We start from the raw sequence: 16820 nt of genomic DNA, 5'->3' as shown, positions 1-16820 counted from the left end.
CCCCTTCATATAACCCCCAGTAGAGGCTATCTTCAAACCTGAGAACACACTGAATGTAAACTGCAGGGGGAGAAAAGCTCCATTTCATATTGAACTTATAAGCACTACAAACATTATTATAACCCATATTATACCGAGTTACCGAATAGTGACATCTCTAGGTTTTCCTCATCTAGTTGAAGTATGAAAGTGGAGTCAGGGATATTGCACAGTAAGGATCACTGCATTTCTATTTAAAATAAGCAATGGGAAACTGTATTCAGGTTTTCAAATTTAATTTAATTCTTATTTTATGTTGGAGTGTAGTTGATTTATGGTGTGTGTTAGTTTCAGGTGTACAGCAAAGCGGTTCAGTTATACATATACAGATACCTATTCCTTTTCAGATTCTTTTCTCATATAGGTTATTACAGAATATTGGGTAGAGTTCCCTGGGCTACACAGTAGGTCCTTGTTGATCCTCTATTTTATATATAGTGGTGTGTATATCTTAATCCCAACCTCCTAATTTAGGATTCCACTTCCTACTTATCTCTCCCACTGAGACAGAGGGAAGGAAAAAGGAAATCAGGGAGAAGATTGGAAAGAATACGGGTACACCTCACTCAGCTTAGAGAAATGAAGCGGGCCTGCATGGCTTCGCTGTGGCTAGCAGACCTCATTGGAGGAGAACTCATTTCAGAGAAGCCAGCACCTAATGCCCTGTTTGGAACTAGAATATATATCTGTACACGCATCTTTTTATCAGGCTGGGGGTAAAAATGGTGTCAGTAAACAGTGAGCTCAATTACAGTGACCCTGACTGTCTTTTGCTGTAACGACTGAATATCCCTCCTCTTCTGTAAGACATTTCCAAATTATTTCTGCACTCCTGAAAGGGGTGCCTCACATAAATTGCCACGTGTCCCCTCCTCTCCTTCTCTGTCTTGCACTGCCCCCCCTGCCTGGTTTCCTGTCTTTACACCCCCTTCCCCAGGCCCCTCTCTTGAGGGCGCCTCTCCGGGGGTGATAGGGGTCCTGCTGAGGGAGACGCGTCCAGATTCTCTTAAAACTGCTGCGCCCCTCCTTCCTGGGAAGACACGCTGGAGCTGTGGATTTGGTTCAGAACAGGTTCTCTCCAATTTCTTGCCTCCTTTGAACAACCCCTACCCCCATGCCACAGCGTTGCTTGAAAGCAGTAACGGCTGCCCCTTCTGTTCCATATTTCCTACAAGCAATTCCTAAAACTAACAAAAAACCTAACTCTCTCACCAGGTACAAGCAAAAGTCCAGACGCGGTCCACTGCTGGTCCTTTACATCCCTGGACAGTTCTTTTCTCCATGGACAAGCGTAAGTAATATGCAACCTCTGCTCAACCTACAGGTCAACTTTCCCAAATATTTATTATATTTATTCCAGAAAACTTATTATCTACATTAGACTAATGATGACATCGCAGATGTAATAGATGAATATTTCTTTCCATTGATGTAACAGAAGGGTCATTGTGGAGATTAAAAAATAGTCTGTTCCAGAATCAAAGTCTACTGCTGGTGCACAAAACTAATTGTGATATTTAGAAACAGTGTTCCCCCAACTTCTTAGTCACATTTCAAACTCCTTGGTGTTCAGTTTTAGCCGTTAAATGAGAGAAAAAAAAAAAGAAAGAAAGAAAGACTTCAATCAAAGGGGAATGGAGTAAAAAGTAAATATTACAATGCAAGTGTCATTAGCCAAGATCAGTGTGGCACACAAAGAAGAATTTTGATTAGTCTAGAACTTTTGGAGAATCTAGATCCGTTGAGACCTTCACTTTTAGTTGCACTGCAGAATTACAGCTTTTCTGATCACTTTCACATTTATACCTCCAGGCTGACCACTCTCCCGAGCCTCACACTCATGAAGCCAACTGCCAGGTCCCCGTCTCCACTACCTGAGTGTCTAAGAGGCATCTCAGACGCCTGGGTGAGAACTGGCCTCCTGGTTGTCCCCTCTCCACCACCTCCGCATCTGGCTAGACCTCCTTGTCTAAACTCAGGGCAACTCCCATTTTTCTGTTCCTCAGGGCAAAAACCTTGGGGTCATTCTTCATTCTTCTTGAAATTTTTCTCTCTCCCTACATAAAACCCATCACTAATCTATGAGTTTCATCTTCAGGATGTATCCAGAGTCTGGTACTTCTTATTACCTCTGCAAATATTATCTTTGGACCAAGCCCCTGTCATCTCTCACCTGGAGTATTGCAGCAGTCTCTTGTCTAATCTCCTGTTTCTTCTTTGGGCCCCTCTGACTAATTTCAATGCAGATGCTGTAAGTTTGATTGGTTAAAACCCTCCAATGATGCATCATTTCGCTCAGAGTAAAAGTCAAAGTTCTTACAAGGGCCTGGAAGGCCCTTCAGATATGTTCCCTCACTTTCTTACCTGTTTGATCTGACCTCATCTCCTGCCAAAGCTGGCTTTGTGGATGTGTGACCCGTGCTCATAGGGTCCCAGTGCATGGTTGAAGGATCTGCCAGAGCCATCTTGAAATTTTGAACAAGGGGACCCCCGATTTTCATGTTATACTGGGCCCTACAAATTACAAAGATAGCCAGTTCTATCTTCTGCTGTTCCTCTGGTCACCCACCACCCTCACTTTGACCCCTCACACTTCTGTAAACTCGCCTGCACCTTCTCCCCTCCAGGCCTTTGTACTTGCTGTTCCCTCTGCCTGACTCTTTGCCCCAGTGAGCTGATGTGACTCACGCCCTCAGTTTTTTGTAGTCTCTGTCCTGGTGTTAACTTTCAATGAGACTTGCTTTGACTGCACCATTTATATTGCAAACGAGCTCCCCTTCTACCTGACTCTGCTGTATTTTTTTCCGCATTTGTACTTATGAACTTCTTACATATGAATTTTTTCTTATTTATTAAGTTAATTGTCTATTATCTGTTTTTCTCCCTCTTGAACATAATAAGCTTCATGAAGGCAAGGATCTTTATCTTTTCTTTTTCACTGCTGTATACTGCGTGCCTGACACATAGTCGGTACTTAAAAAACGTTTGTTGAATGAATGAATAAGCATTGGGAATTGATGACAGAGTCCCAGATATAACCTCTGTAGTTAATTATATATAACATGGAATGATAAGCTATATATAGTTTTCACTGAATCTTGTGACTCATTCCATTCAGAGCAAATCTTTGTGTTGTGTTCATATACTACTTCTTTCACTCTAATTCAAAAAATAATGTATCACGACTTAAATTCCACTAAAATATGAGAGAATTCCAGTCTGTATAAAAATAGTCACCTTTAGGTCAATTTTGAAATAGAAAAAATTTTGTGGAAAAGGGCACTGATGACTTTGCAACAGAAATATAAATACCTAGAAAACTGGGATTTCTCCCAATTTAATACAAACAAACAAAATACATACCTCTCCACTCCTCATGTCCCCTGCTTCTACCTGTCCTTCCCCTGTGCCCGCCACCTCCACCAAATAACCAAGTTTAAGTGCATGAAGAACTTTTTGGTGTGTAAAACTGAAACCGATTGGCAGCAATGGCCGAGTCTGGCCAAAACTGGAGGCAGAAGTAACAGCCAGATCTGACTTGACTGAGTTTCACTTCCTCTAAGTGCATCTGTAAGTGCATGGCTCTCCCCGCCCCGACGTGGCGTGCGCCCGGTCGAGACTCCGCGTACGTCAGCACATTCTTGTCCTGTCCTGAACCCTGTGCAGATGTTTGTCTGCAAAGAGATGGCAGGATACCAGCACGTCTCGGCCCTTTCTCTCTGGACGGTATTTTTGTTTTTTCACTTGAATCATGTTGTGAGTTTTATTCTTTGAATCTTTACTATCACGTGAAGATCTTGTCTCCCATTTTACTGAGAAAACAGAGGCAACTAGAGGAGAATTTCTGCAAACTCATTCCCTCACACACCCGACTTCTGTGCCCACTATATATTCTACTTTGTCTCCTGTTACCACAGAGGAATGGTCCATGTTCAAGTCCAGGGTCAACTCCTCCCCTTGCAGAAAGACATTGCTCCCGTGATTCTCCTCTCTCTGGAATTTTCCCCTTGCTAGCATGATCTTTTCCATCAGCATGTAAATAGGATCAAGTCCTTACTGTTCCTTTCCCATTAAAAAAAATGAGATCTTTTGGTCTCACTACCCCTCTTTAACTACTGCCCCATTTCCCCCCCCCCCTTTTTTTTTTTGTTTTTTGTTTTTTGTTTTCTTTTTGTGGTACACGGGCCTCTCACTGCTGTGGCCTCTCCCATTGCAGAGCACAGGCTCCGGACGCGCAGGCCCAGCGGCCATGGCTCACAGACCCAGCCGCTCCGCGGCACGTGGGATCCTCCCGGACCGGGGCATGAACCCGTGTCCCCTGCGCTGGCAGGCAGACTCCCAACCACTGCGCCACCAGGGAAGCCCCTCCCCCCTTTTTTTTAAGTGGTAAATCTCCATGGAATAGTCAACTGTGCTCGCTGTCTTCAGTTTCCCATCTCATCCTGTATCAATCTCGTGCTTTCGGTACTTCAGAGACTGCTCTTGTCTACGTCACTAAGATCTGGTGTCATTACAACCAAGATCTGTGCCCTATCCCCCTCTTACCTGAAGTATGAGGGAAGTCAGACACAGTTGATTATCGCTTCCTTCTTGGTGTATTTTTCGCTTGTCTTCCAGAATAAGCCTGATTTTCCTTTTACTTTACTGGCCATTTCTTTTCATTTTCCATCGCTTGTTCCTCTTCATTGCCTGACTTCTTAATTTTGAAGTGGCCCAAGGCCACTTCTCTCTTCTGTTCTCACTAATTCCTGAGTGATCTCATTCATTCCTGTCATTTTAATACCATCCATATGCTGAAAAGCAGCTGAATTTATATATCTCTCTGGATCTCTCCTTTTTTTTTTTTTTTTTTTTTTTTTTTGCGGTACGTGGGCCTCTCACGTGGGCCTCTCCTGTTGTGGAGCACAGGCTCCGGACACGCAGGCTCAGCGGCCATGGCTCACGGGCCCAGCCGCTCCGCGGCACGTGGGATCTTCCCGGACCGGGGCACAAACCCGTGTCCCCTGTATCGGCAGGCGGACTCTCAACCACTGTGCCACCAGGGAAGCCCTGGATCTCTCCTTTTAACTCGAGATTGAAGTATCTCAACTTGAATGTTTAATTGTTCTCTCAAAATTAAGATGTCTGTATTTCCCATCACTTTTTAAAAACTTAATTAATTAATTAATTTTTGGCTGCATTGGGTCTTCGTTGCTGCACGCGGGCTTTCTCTAGTTGCAGCAAGCGGGGGCTACTCTTCGTTGCGCTGCTCGGGCTTCTCATGGCGGTGGCTTCTCTTGTTGCAGAGCATGGGCTCTAGGTGCGCGGGCCTCAGTAGTTGTGGCATGCTGGCTTAGTAGTTGTGGCGCACAGGCTTAGTTGCTCCGTGGCATGTGGGATCTTCCTGGACCAGGGCTCGAACCCGTGTCCCCTGCATTGGCAGGCAGATTCTTAACCACCGTGCCACCAGGGAAGTCCCTGTATTTCCCATCACTCTTAACTTGCTCTTGCCAGTTTTTTTCTGATCTCCATGGACATATGGAAACTCCATTTTCTAGGTGCTCAGGCCACAGTCTTTAGAGTCAATCTCGATGCCTCTCACATCTTGTCTATAGTACATTCTGTTAGCTTTGTCTTCAAAATATTCAGAATCTGATTCCTTCTTATCTCACTGCCACTGCCACTAACCTAGTCTAAGACATCATTATCCTTTGCTTCGATCACAGCAGTAACCTCCTGTCTAGTCTTCCTTGTTATCTTCCACTTCATCTGTCACCTTTAGTCTGTTCTCAGAATAGCAGCCAGGGTGATCCATTTTTAAAAAGTTGATTATTCACTCCTCTGTTCAGAATCCTCCACTGACTTTGCATTTTACTCAGAGCAAAGCCAAAGTCACTACCGGGCTCTCAACAGTCTGACCTTCTGTAATCTAACTTCATCTCCTCATTGAGTGCTTTGCTCCACCGACCATGGTGGACCATGCCAGGCACATTCCCTTTGCACCAATTGTCACTCCCGCTTAGAAGAATATCCCTTCAGTATCTGGATGACTTGTTCACTTCATTCTTTCAGATTTTGCAGCAGTCTTTGCTTCTCAATGAAGTCTTCCATGACTACCATATTTGCACTGCAGCCCTTCAAAACACTTTATCCTTCCTCCCTGATTGTCATCCACAAGTTATAATCATGTAACATTCTGTGTATTTACTTGTTACTTTTTTTTTATTGTCTGTCTCCTTGTGCTAGAATATAGCTCCCACAAGAGCAGATATTTTTGTCTTTTTGTCCACTGCTATTTCCCTGGTATCTGAGCAGTGCTCGTCACAGAGTAGGTGCTCAGTACATATTTGTTGAATAAGTAAATGAATATATTTTGTGCCTACTTGATTCTATACATATATAAACACACACACATATATATATATATATATTTGCTTATATACATATACAGTATTTGATGAGTAAAGGGGAAAAGTTACAGATCTTATTTTAGACCACTGAGCGAAGCTAGATCAGAACAAAGTGAGATAGAATTATTTTTAGGTTTTTTTTCATGAGAGACTATTTTGGAATGTAAGTCAACCACTTATTCAGTCCTACATAGCATTCACCTACTACTTTCCTATCTGACTTCATTCTTGTCTTTTCCTGGTTTCTCCCTTGGATTAGAAGGCATGTTCCATAACCACATCCAGTGCCATCTTTCATAGTTATTTCATGATAGTTACTTTCGGTTCAAGAGTGTGCATGGGCCAGCAGCAGGTCTTTGATACTGGCTGCTCATCAGGCCCGTGCTGAAGAGGAGGCCGTTCTGACTCTGCTCTCACTCAGCATGTGGACTATGAATGAAAAATTTAAAAACAGGTGGAAAATACCTGATGTTACGTAACAACTTGCTTTTCCTTGATTGAATCTTCCCCAAATGTGCAAATACCATAATTCTCAGATACATTAGTCTAATTATCCTTTCCAAAACATGAAAAAGATAAATTAGGAAAAGCAAAACTAAAAGGAACTTGTGAATGATCCATGTCTTTCCTGTAATCTCTTGTGATATATCTGAGTTAGCATGCGTCTGTATGTGTGTGTGTGTGTGTGTATCTCTGTGCATGACCCTAGTTTTTGGATGCACTTGAAACTGCTCAAGAGAAGGGGACTGTCCATGAGAAATCCCCAGGATTTTGTCATGAAAGCTGAGCATCTGGTTTCCCTCATGACTGTCCTGATCCTTGGCCAGAAGTAAATGGCATAGAGCCCTTGTGAAAGTGACTAATGGTGAAAGTCTTTTAGTTCCTGGAATCTCTAAGAAGGCTTAACTTGATATTCATGAGTAACTCCCCTTGGGACACCTGTACTCCATTTAAGGTGTGTGTGGAGGCCTGGATTCATTATGTCATCATTCAGTGGGTCCCCCAAGATGTTTCTTCTTGGACCTATTCACTGAAGGATTTCGTGGGTAGACCTCATACTGTCTTCTGAAAACTCTAGAGAACAGACAATAGTAAATGGCCCTAGAAGGTTCTCCGTTTTCTGTGGAAACTCTGTAGGTTGGTCATGTGGAGGTGAATTAAATGATTTGGCCTTGATCTTTTCCTCCCATGGTTTTGTGATCTCAGGTTGACTACCGCATGTGTGAAGACTCATCACTTGCTTTTTCTTTGCGTGCTTTCTTTGTATATGTTTGGTGCCTTAAGCTCCTTGACTCTATGTGCCTTCAGACTTATCGATAATATTATATTACTTTTTAGTTCACTGGGAACTGGTTAGTGTCCAGGTTTGGTTGCTGTTAATGTAAGTAACACTTGCATTTGTGTATAAGTGACATCTCGCTCATACAAACAGAAAAGGATGCCGAACTTTGTCCATTATTGTCAGCCGGGCTCATAGGGATTCACCTGGGGACTTGATAAAATCAAGAGAATTCATTAAGATTGACTACACCCATAATATGAGCCACGTGTGGCTTACTAAATAAATAGCTTACATATATTCAATTAGTAATTAATCTTATTTAAAAACAATTTAGTAGTTCCCATTATGTTTCGGGAATTGTTCTAGACACTGGAAGTAGAGCAGAGATCAAAACAGATACAGCCCTGCCCTCCTGGGACTTACATTCTAAGATAGTGATGGGGCAGACAGTAAGCAAATAGATGAATAAATGATGTCATGCCTGGTAGTGATACATGAGCCATGAGAGAAAAAGAAGTAGAGGATAATATAGAGAGTAAGGAACAGGTGTCAGGGAGAGTCTTTAGGGGAGTGTTGTGGTTGAACAGAGACCTGAAAGAAGTCAGGATACAAGTCATGGGACTCTCTTGGGGAAGTGCGTCTGGACAGAAAGAACAGCAGGTCCAAGGTTCTGTGGTGGGAGACTATGACGTCATGGGTGGTGACGGAGGTAGTGGTAAAGTGTTACTGCTCCTAGATAATGGAAGACCTTGTAGACCAACCTAAAGAGTTTGGGTTTTATCCTTAGTGATATGGGAAGTCACTAGATGTTTCCAAGGAAGAAAATGATGGGATTTTATTTACATTAAAAAAAAATCCCTGTTTGCTCTAGAAAATAGACTTAGGTGAGAAAGGCATATAAAAATGGAAGCAGAGAGATCAGATAGGAGACTGTATAGGAATCTAGGGAAAATCTGATGGTGCTTGGTCCAGAACTAGGGCACTAGACAAAGCGGAGGTCATAGGAAGAGTCCAGATTCACAATAAAATCTGGACAAAGAGTGGCCAGGATCTGCTGAAGGAGTTGACGTAGGATGTGAGAGAAAGAGAGGATCAAAGAAGCTTTCAGGCTTTGGAGCTGAGCGACAGATAAATGATAACAGCACTAAGTGACATGGGGGAGACTTGGGAAGAGGAACAGCATTGGATAGGTGGCTGGGTGGGAAGCAGGAGTTCAGTTTGATAAGTGTTACATCTGCAAAGCCCATTAGGAGATGTTGAACACAGCTGGATACAGTAGCCTGGCTTTTAGGAGAGAGGAGAGGGCTGGAGCCAGAAACCTGGAGGACACCAGCGCACAGATGGGACGTGGTGAGAACACCTGTGCTGTAAGTGCAGCCAGAGAAGAACCTCAATATCGAGGAACTGAGAAGGAGAAGAAGGAAGAAGGGGATGGTCCAGTGAAGAATCAGGGAATAGGATTGGGGAGAAGGACCGAAGAGGGATAGCTCTTTGAACAAGTGAAGAAAGAAAATGCTTTTCAAAGGTGGAGGCCTGTATGTGTTAAATGCAGCTGATAGAACAAGAGACCTCCCTGGTGGCGCAGTGGTTAAGAATCCGCCTGCCAATGCAGGCGACATGGGTTTGAGCCCTGGTCCAGGAAGATCCCACATGTCGTGGAGCAGCTAAGCCCATGTGCCGCAACTACTGAGCCTGGGCTGTAGAGCCCGGGAGCCACAACTATTGAGCCAGCATGCCACAACTACTGAAGCCTGAGTGCGTGGAGCCCGTGCTCTGCAACAAGAGAAGCCACCACAATGAGAAGCCTGCACACCGCAACGAAGAGTATCCCCTGCTCGCCACAACTAGAGAAAAGCCCGTGCACAGCAACGAAGACCCAACACAGCCAAAAGTTTATAAAAAAAAATAAATAAAATAAATAAAAGTTTTTTTTCTTAAAAAAAGAACAAGTAAGAGGGGAATGATAACCCCTGGAATTTGAAATATGAAGGTGCTTAGATGATAATTAACAAGATGTGGTGATATGTTTAAGTTACTAAAAGATCCTTTTCTTTTTTCATTCCAGTTCTCCATTGTATGCTAATACTTTCCTGTCTTTCTCAGTAGTCAAAATCCTAGGTCACCTAAGTGGCAATGATGAATTCTTCAGAGGAAGCCCTTTTTTTTCTTTCTTAACTAAACCTGAGGGCTTCTTGCTCTCACACCATTGCTCAAAATTCAGATTTTAGAGTGTTTATCCACGGTCACACTTTCAAACATATTTTACTGCCCACTCTCTGGGGGTCTATGTGTTAGAAATCGTAAGGTAACTTTTGAAAAGCAAATTCAACTTATCTGTCCCTACTAATGTCCGAATAGTGTTCTATTTCCAATTTCCTATTATGACCACTTGCCAATATTCATCCAACTATGTGCTTACTCCTTGGTATCTTAATGTTTCAGGAGTACCAATTTCTCCAGTAGGGATAGATTAGTCTCTGAGTGTATCAGAAGTGTTCAGGGTAGGTTGGTGATGTAAGTAGTAGTTCCCAGGGAAGGTTCATTTACCCTTCTCTTCTTTCCCAGTATTTCAGTCAGCAGCTTGCTTATGTGGTCACTGGTTACTCAGTGGGAAAAATGAGACATTATAGTTCTTCAAATGTTGAAGAGGGAAACACCTTTAGAAAGGGCAAAAGGTCAATGAGTTTGTTTTAAGGGAAAGCACTATTTTTACCAGCACCTTCTCAATAATTGCGTGGAACACCGAATGAGGAGGAATTGGGAAAATTCTGTGTTTTAGGTGATAGTTGGTAGAACTTTGTGGATTTTGGGGTTTATATAGTTCATGTTATGTTTCTTTCGGGGAACTTTCAGGGCACTGAAGGCAGAACAAAACTATTCCTTTTTTTCTTGACTGGAGTTTTTGAGAAATGAAAACTCTTTTCAGTATGTGACAAAAAAAACCAGCCACCGCTGTGGGCACAAGCACACTGGTCGCTCTGATTTAATCAACTCAGCTGACATTTTGAGCACTTAATCTGTACTTAGCACTGTGAGACCTCTTTATTAATTTTCTCACTTAGTTTTCCCAACTATCCCATTACATAGATATTACTGATGACATTATATAGAAGAAAATTCCAATACCAAGCATGTTTAAGTTCTTTTATTAAAGGCCCACAGGAAGTAAATGATAGGGCCCTGACACTCTGAATCCAAAGCCCATGTCTGACATGCTGACCACCTAGGAGCTAGATAGACACATATACAGCCAAATAGCGTATAGTCTGATAAGCATGGCTCTGAACACACTGTTATGAACCAGAGGCAGAGGCAGGTAGTGACCCTTTGAAAAGATCACAAAGGTAGGTTTTCTGCGGGGCCTTAACAGATGAGGATGAAGGAGCCCGACACTCCTGACTTTTGGAGATGCATAAGCGAAGGCATAAAATCATAAAAGTGATGACTTTTGTGATTGTGTGTAATACACCTCCATAAACTAATAAACCACTTGTTGAAAACCTTTCCACAGTGGAACGTCAAATCTCTTTGTATTCAATTATTCATCCATACGCTTCGGAATTGGACATATGCTGCTAGTGATGGGAGTTGCTAGTAGTATATGTATCCAGAAGCTTACTTGAATGATCACCGGCACAGGGACAGTTGGAGACGTACCCTAGGAAAGCTTCTCAAAACCTTGGGCCATCAAGATACTTCGAGAACTGAGAGGAGAGAGATGGAGAAAAAGGGGAAGCAGTGGGACAGGTTGTCCCTCCTTCGTTTCTGCACTTGCTTGTGAACATCTCTTGTGCCAGGATTGATTGCCCTTGTAATATAACACCAGAGAGGTGATGTTATTTGAAGGCCTGCAGTCAAGTCCAGCAAGATTAATTAACGCAGGAAAGAGTAAAGGGCATTGAAGGTCTGGGTGAGCAGAAAATCCAGTCCAAATCAAGTCCAGACTGACCTTGGAGATTAACATAAGAAAGAAGGATGCAGCATCCAGGTAAAAAATCTTCTTCGTAAAGTATCTCAATCTAAGCATCGATTTAGGAAGCAGGGCTGGATAACCACAGTTACTTACGGGTGTGGTTTGATCCGGAGCCAAAGCCTTTCTGCTGCAGGATGGATAGCATTTCTCCTTTCTAAGACCAGAGCTACCTCAGGGGTGGGCAGTTCTGATTTTATAAGTGAACAAGAACAAGCCTGAAGAGGTGGGTGGAATTCCTAGATTATGAGTTCCTGGTGACTCAGATCACTTTTCCTGGATCAGCTTTTCCAGTGGGGTTTGTGCTGCAGTCCCAGCGCTCCTGTGCCCTATTCATTTGTGCTTTTCATCTGTGTTTCCCAGGTGGTCTGTGGTTGAAGATGTCAGGCCAGCCTCTACTGCACAAATGTTCCCCTGATACTGATTAGAACATCTATAATGTCGCTTGGTCTCTGAGCCACGTGTCCTGTCTAATGCTCCCTCACGAATCCCGTATAATTCATAGGGTTTTAGCCTCACTTCTACTTTACAGGGTGTACCATGAAAAGGCATCTAGTTACTGCAGAAGCTGATATTTCCCTTGATCTCCAACACCCGAACTCCTTCCTCAGCCACTGGTGGGTTACATCCTGTATCCTGACAAGATACCGTGTTACGTATATTTTCAGGTACATGTGCCCTGTTGCCTAGACTGTATTGTGAGGTGCTTGTGGTCAGGGAACACGAGCATGTGTTCTGCTGTTGTGTGCAACACCTAGCTTAGTGCCCAGCCCACCGAGGTCACCTGACATGGTTGTTACAGATGCGTATTCCGGGGCCTCTCCCCCAGACACTGCAGTTTAGTCATTCCAGGGTGGAGCCCCAGAACGTACTTTTTCTAAGCCAGTTCTCTCTGGGGATCATGATTATACTTTGAAAAACACTTGAGTCAGCAGTAAGAGCTCAAATAACACATATGGAGGGATTATTGATGCACAGGGAACAGGCGGTGGAAAAAGCAAAGAAAATTAAGAGGTGTGATGTAATGTTTTCTGTAATACATACTGGCTCTCTTGGTTGGCGTGCTGTTGAGTGTTGCTACTTTGGTGGTAAAGTTCGAAACGTTCCTTCGTGCAAAATCACCCTTTCACAGTTAACTCACCTCCCTACTCCACCTCTACTTGCTCGATTCACTCTTTCCTATCTTTCAAATTGTGACTTAAACGTCACTTCCTCAGAGCCTCTCCCTAACTTCTTGAAGCACTTGGAGTAGACCTTTCCCCCACGCAGCCCTTATTCTGTTGTAGCGCCTATTTCAGTTGTCATTGTTTTGTAAAGACCCATCTACAAGTCACCCTTAATGTGCAGATGGGAAAGCTGAGATCTAGAAAACTGTCTATTTCAGGCTGCCATAGGTGATCAGTGGCAGTGTCTGCCCATCTTCTCACCCCGGGTCTTGCACGCGTTCTTCTACAGGACATTGTATGCACGAGGTAATCAAACCGGTAGAGCAGCTTTGTCTGTGTCTTTAGAAGTAAGGATAGGATCCCATGATTAGTAACTCACAAACTCCACATTTCCGGAACTATGTCTTGGAAAAGTGCATAATGTGTACCTTTTTCCTGTTGATTTCAGACTGTGTTTTGGTTCTGCTGACAGAGGGCTGCGTCGTGTTGTGCTCTGTCGACCCTCGGATAGCAGCTGTTAAGGAAGGCTCTTTTTAGGGAGAAATGGCTCCCTTCTCCTATATAGGATTATGTGGACAGAGTCGAAGCTTTGGAATGAAACATATAGCGGGATGACAGGGCATGTTCAGAGAGAATTCATATTTCTCTTGGCGAGGTCTGTACTTTCAGTGGTGGTGTGGGTTTTCTTACACTCATCTTTGGTGTGTGTGTGTGTGTGTGTGTGTGTGTGTGAACAAAACCGCCAATTCATTCTCCACAACTGACAGAACCTCACTCAGACGGAATGGTTAACAACTGTCCACTTGCTTCTCACAATATTCTACTCATGCAGTATGGTCAGTTTTGAAACTTAGAGTAGTTTTATTGATCACTTATGAAGGTCTCTTAGAGATCTAAAGTTTCTAATCACGGTAATTTCTGTTTTTGGTCTCAAGAATTCTCGATTAAAAGATTTAATAAAACACAGTGTTACCAAAGCCTGTATTCATCTTTCTGTTCAGAGTTTTGTTCTGTAAATTTTTTGGGGGGGATGGAATATTTTATTTGGCACGGGCATGAGGAAATGAGTAGGGGTCTTTCAGTGTCTGATCTACTAAAGCAGGCTACATTAAAAAAGAGACTACAGATCGATGCTATGAATTATGGTGCCTCATTACGTATGGATTTCACTCGGTTGGTTCAGTGTTAAAGAATTTTACAGTCCAATGAGGTTATCTGGTAGAGAAAGTCATGTGATTTACAGCCAGATCCAAGAAAGACTGTTCTGCTGCCCACCTGCGTTTTTCTAGCAGATACGAGTAAAAGCTGAAGAGGTAGCCCCAGAGCCACCTTACCAAGTTCAGGACCAGATGGGGGAAGGTGAGATACGGTCAAATTTAACATTACCCTTGGGTGACCTGGGCTCTGTGATTATGCAAATCTGAACCTTAGTGCATGGCTCCACCTGGTTTCTGCCCAAGTGGGTGGCAGCCATCCTAGAGCTGTCAAACTGACTTTATTGAACGGAATAGTGAAGAGGGAAAGCTCAGTTGGTCCTAATCACTTTCAGGGAATGAGGTGTGCTAGCGCGGCAGCTGTCTGGGCTCCCTGTCTATGTGACGTTATAATATCTATATGATACGTCAGAATGAATGCCATGTCACTCAGTTCTCCAAGTATGTCACTTTCATAATTGGCCAGATGAATCTTGGTCTTACTCCTGCCAGAAGAGGCAGTGCCCAAGAATGAAAATTGAACCAACTCATCCTCACTGACACTGACCCACCTGGGTTGAGTATTTTGATGACACGTACATAGGAAGTTGCACAGTGAGAAGAAGGCCACACCATCAAGCTTGAAACTAGTCAGCTGAGAGTTCCTCTGGGTAGGCAGTTCAATGCCCTGAAATTCTGAAAATGAATAATGCACTGTATAGCACTATTTTCCGGGGTAAGGGGTGGGCTTCGTGATCTACATTTTAAACCCATGCCAAGAATTTGAATGTTACAAGGAATCACATGCGGGGGCGGGGAAGAGGGAAAGCCTGAATTCTGAAAAGTGGGAAAGAGTTTTTAACTTGAAAACCAGAAAGTTCCAGAAGAGTGACAATGTTGTATTCAGTGACCATAATACAACTATTTTAAATATAAAGTGGCATATAATCTAGGCTTAGAGAACATTCCTTCACACCTTACTAAATAGATACTGAACAAGCTAGTTAGAGACTATATTCATCTGAAGAAATGCCAAATGATTAGCATCATGGGAACCTCTCATCTCTCCCCACGTACTTGGTCCTGCCTCTAACTCCTGCTCTCTCTCCCGCACCCAGTCTCCAGGCTTATCACATCATTCTGCTGATGAAAAGTGTTCAGTGGCTCAGCATTACCTGTAGAAGGAAGTCTGAACTCCTTGGCTTTGCATTCATGTTCTCGCTAGTCTGATATCCTCCTGATTCTCAGCCCTAGTTCTTATTCTTCTCCTGCCTCAGCCAAGTCCAATCCTTGTTTCCTAAACTTCCCTAAAGCTTTCCCACTTTCCCACTCCTCTGCCTTTGCTCCACTCTCCTTTCCTCCTTGTTCTTATTCCTCTGTCTATTATTCTTCTGTTTTATCCGACTGGTTCTCTTTTCCAAAGCTCACATCAAGTACGATTTCTTTCTAGATTGCTCTAACTCATAATTATGGTTATTGAACTCTATACATATCTCTGATTATCAACATCAGTCATCTGGAAATGTATTGCGTGTGCCTGGTTTTGCTACTTCTTTTTTTCATGTGCCTAAAACTTCCTCCCCCAACTGGATTGCAAATTCCTTGAGAATCAGAAGGATATTTTGTATATCTTCTTCTCTCTGCAGTATCTATAAGAGTACTATGCATATAATAGGTATCCAGAATATAATTTCATCTAGAATAGTTTGGGGTAGCTTAATTTAAACAAAAATTGCTGAATCGTTTACCCCCGAACTGTCATATGATTATAAGTTGCGATCTGAGATTCTCAGAGATGCTGTTTGTTTAAGCCCAGCATATTTTGGCTTCGTTATACATTTTAACAGATAGTGTCCCCACGACTTGTCAATAGAAACATGTCCTGCATTAATGTGGGTGACCTAACTAAGTTCCTTTGCTGTGCCTTGTACGAGTTTTATGTGTTGCATTGGGAAAAGCAAATGATTGCTGAGATGAGTAATACAGAACTTCACAGGTTAATCAGTCTTCCTATTCCGGAAGCAAAGCCTTCCACGCATGGCTTACTGACACCAAAGGCTGCAAAAGGAAGTGTGGAGCTAGGTGTCTGCAATCTCTGTTCAACATGCGTGTCCCACACAATCACGTGGTCCTTGTAAAACCACCTATATCCGTTCTCATACACCACGTCTCGCCGTTGTGTTGATCGTTACTGACAGCTGCTCTTTTTTTTTAAGGTTCTGAGCTCTTCCGTGGCCATGTGAGATGTGGTGGGAAGTAAAGTAAATGCCACTTGAAAGGGAATCATCCCCGATATAACTTTTATATATCATCAAAAAGAGTTACTCGATTCCGTATCCATGACCTCCTCTAGACTTGGAGTTCTTTGAAGGTAGAGCCGTTTCTTATCTATTTCTTCGTCACCTCCAGCACGGGGCCTGAGAGGTTGTGGGTGCTCAGCGAATGTTTATTGAATGAATGTTTGGAGAAAGAATGAAGCAATCAAGGAAGTGTATATGGGAGGTGAAGGAAATTAGTACCAGCCCCACAACCAGTGAATCATTTGACAACTGTTTGCTAAGGGCTTATTTGTGAGCTGTGGTCTTCAAAGAATGCAGAGGAAGTATGAAAGAACAAGCTCGCGAAAGCTCACTTTTTACCCAGTTTAAAGTGAAAGCCAGTGGAAACAGAAAGTAGGAGGAAAAGAGTTGTCTATTCTCCCCTAATTCCTTTACCAAGTACTGACCTTGTATGGATGGTCTTAGATCGTTGAATCCTTGTTTCTTCACTTTATCCATTATT

General features: G+C 43.0%; 1 protein-coding gene across 4 annotated transcripts in view; it reads left to right on the top strand.

Annotated features, from left to right (window-relative positions):
* Positions 1 to 16820, top strand: part of LOC116750941 — a 300839-nt gene that overhangs the window by 256700 nt on the left and 27319 nt on the right. For 3 of the 4 annotated variants that reach the window (XR_004349173.1, XR_004349179.1, XR_004349177.1), the window contains one exon: positions 1255 to 1330. Coding sequence is in view for 1 of the 4 variants with exons in the window: in XM_032626421.1 (XP_032482312.1) it covers positions 1255 to 1330; positions 1852 to 1945 (170 nt within the window). In the remaining 3 variants the exon portion in view is untranslated. Of the gene's footprint in view, positions 1 to 1254; positions 1331 to 1851; positions 1946 to 16820 lie in introns of all 4 variants that reach the window. The other variant, XM_032626421.1, reaches the window with a different exon arrangement.

Source organism: Phocoena sinus, chromosome 1 (assembly GCF_008692025.1).
Source record: "Phocoena sinus isolate mPhoSin1 chromosome 1, mPhoSin1.pri, whole genome shotgun sequence".
Taxonomy (NCBI): Eukaryota; Metazoa; Chordata; class Mammalia; order Artiodactyla; family Phocoenidae; genus Phocoena; species Phocoena sinus.
Note: the sequence above shows the minus strand (reverse complement) of the source record. Positions and strands in the feature narration are given on the sequence as shown.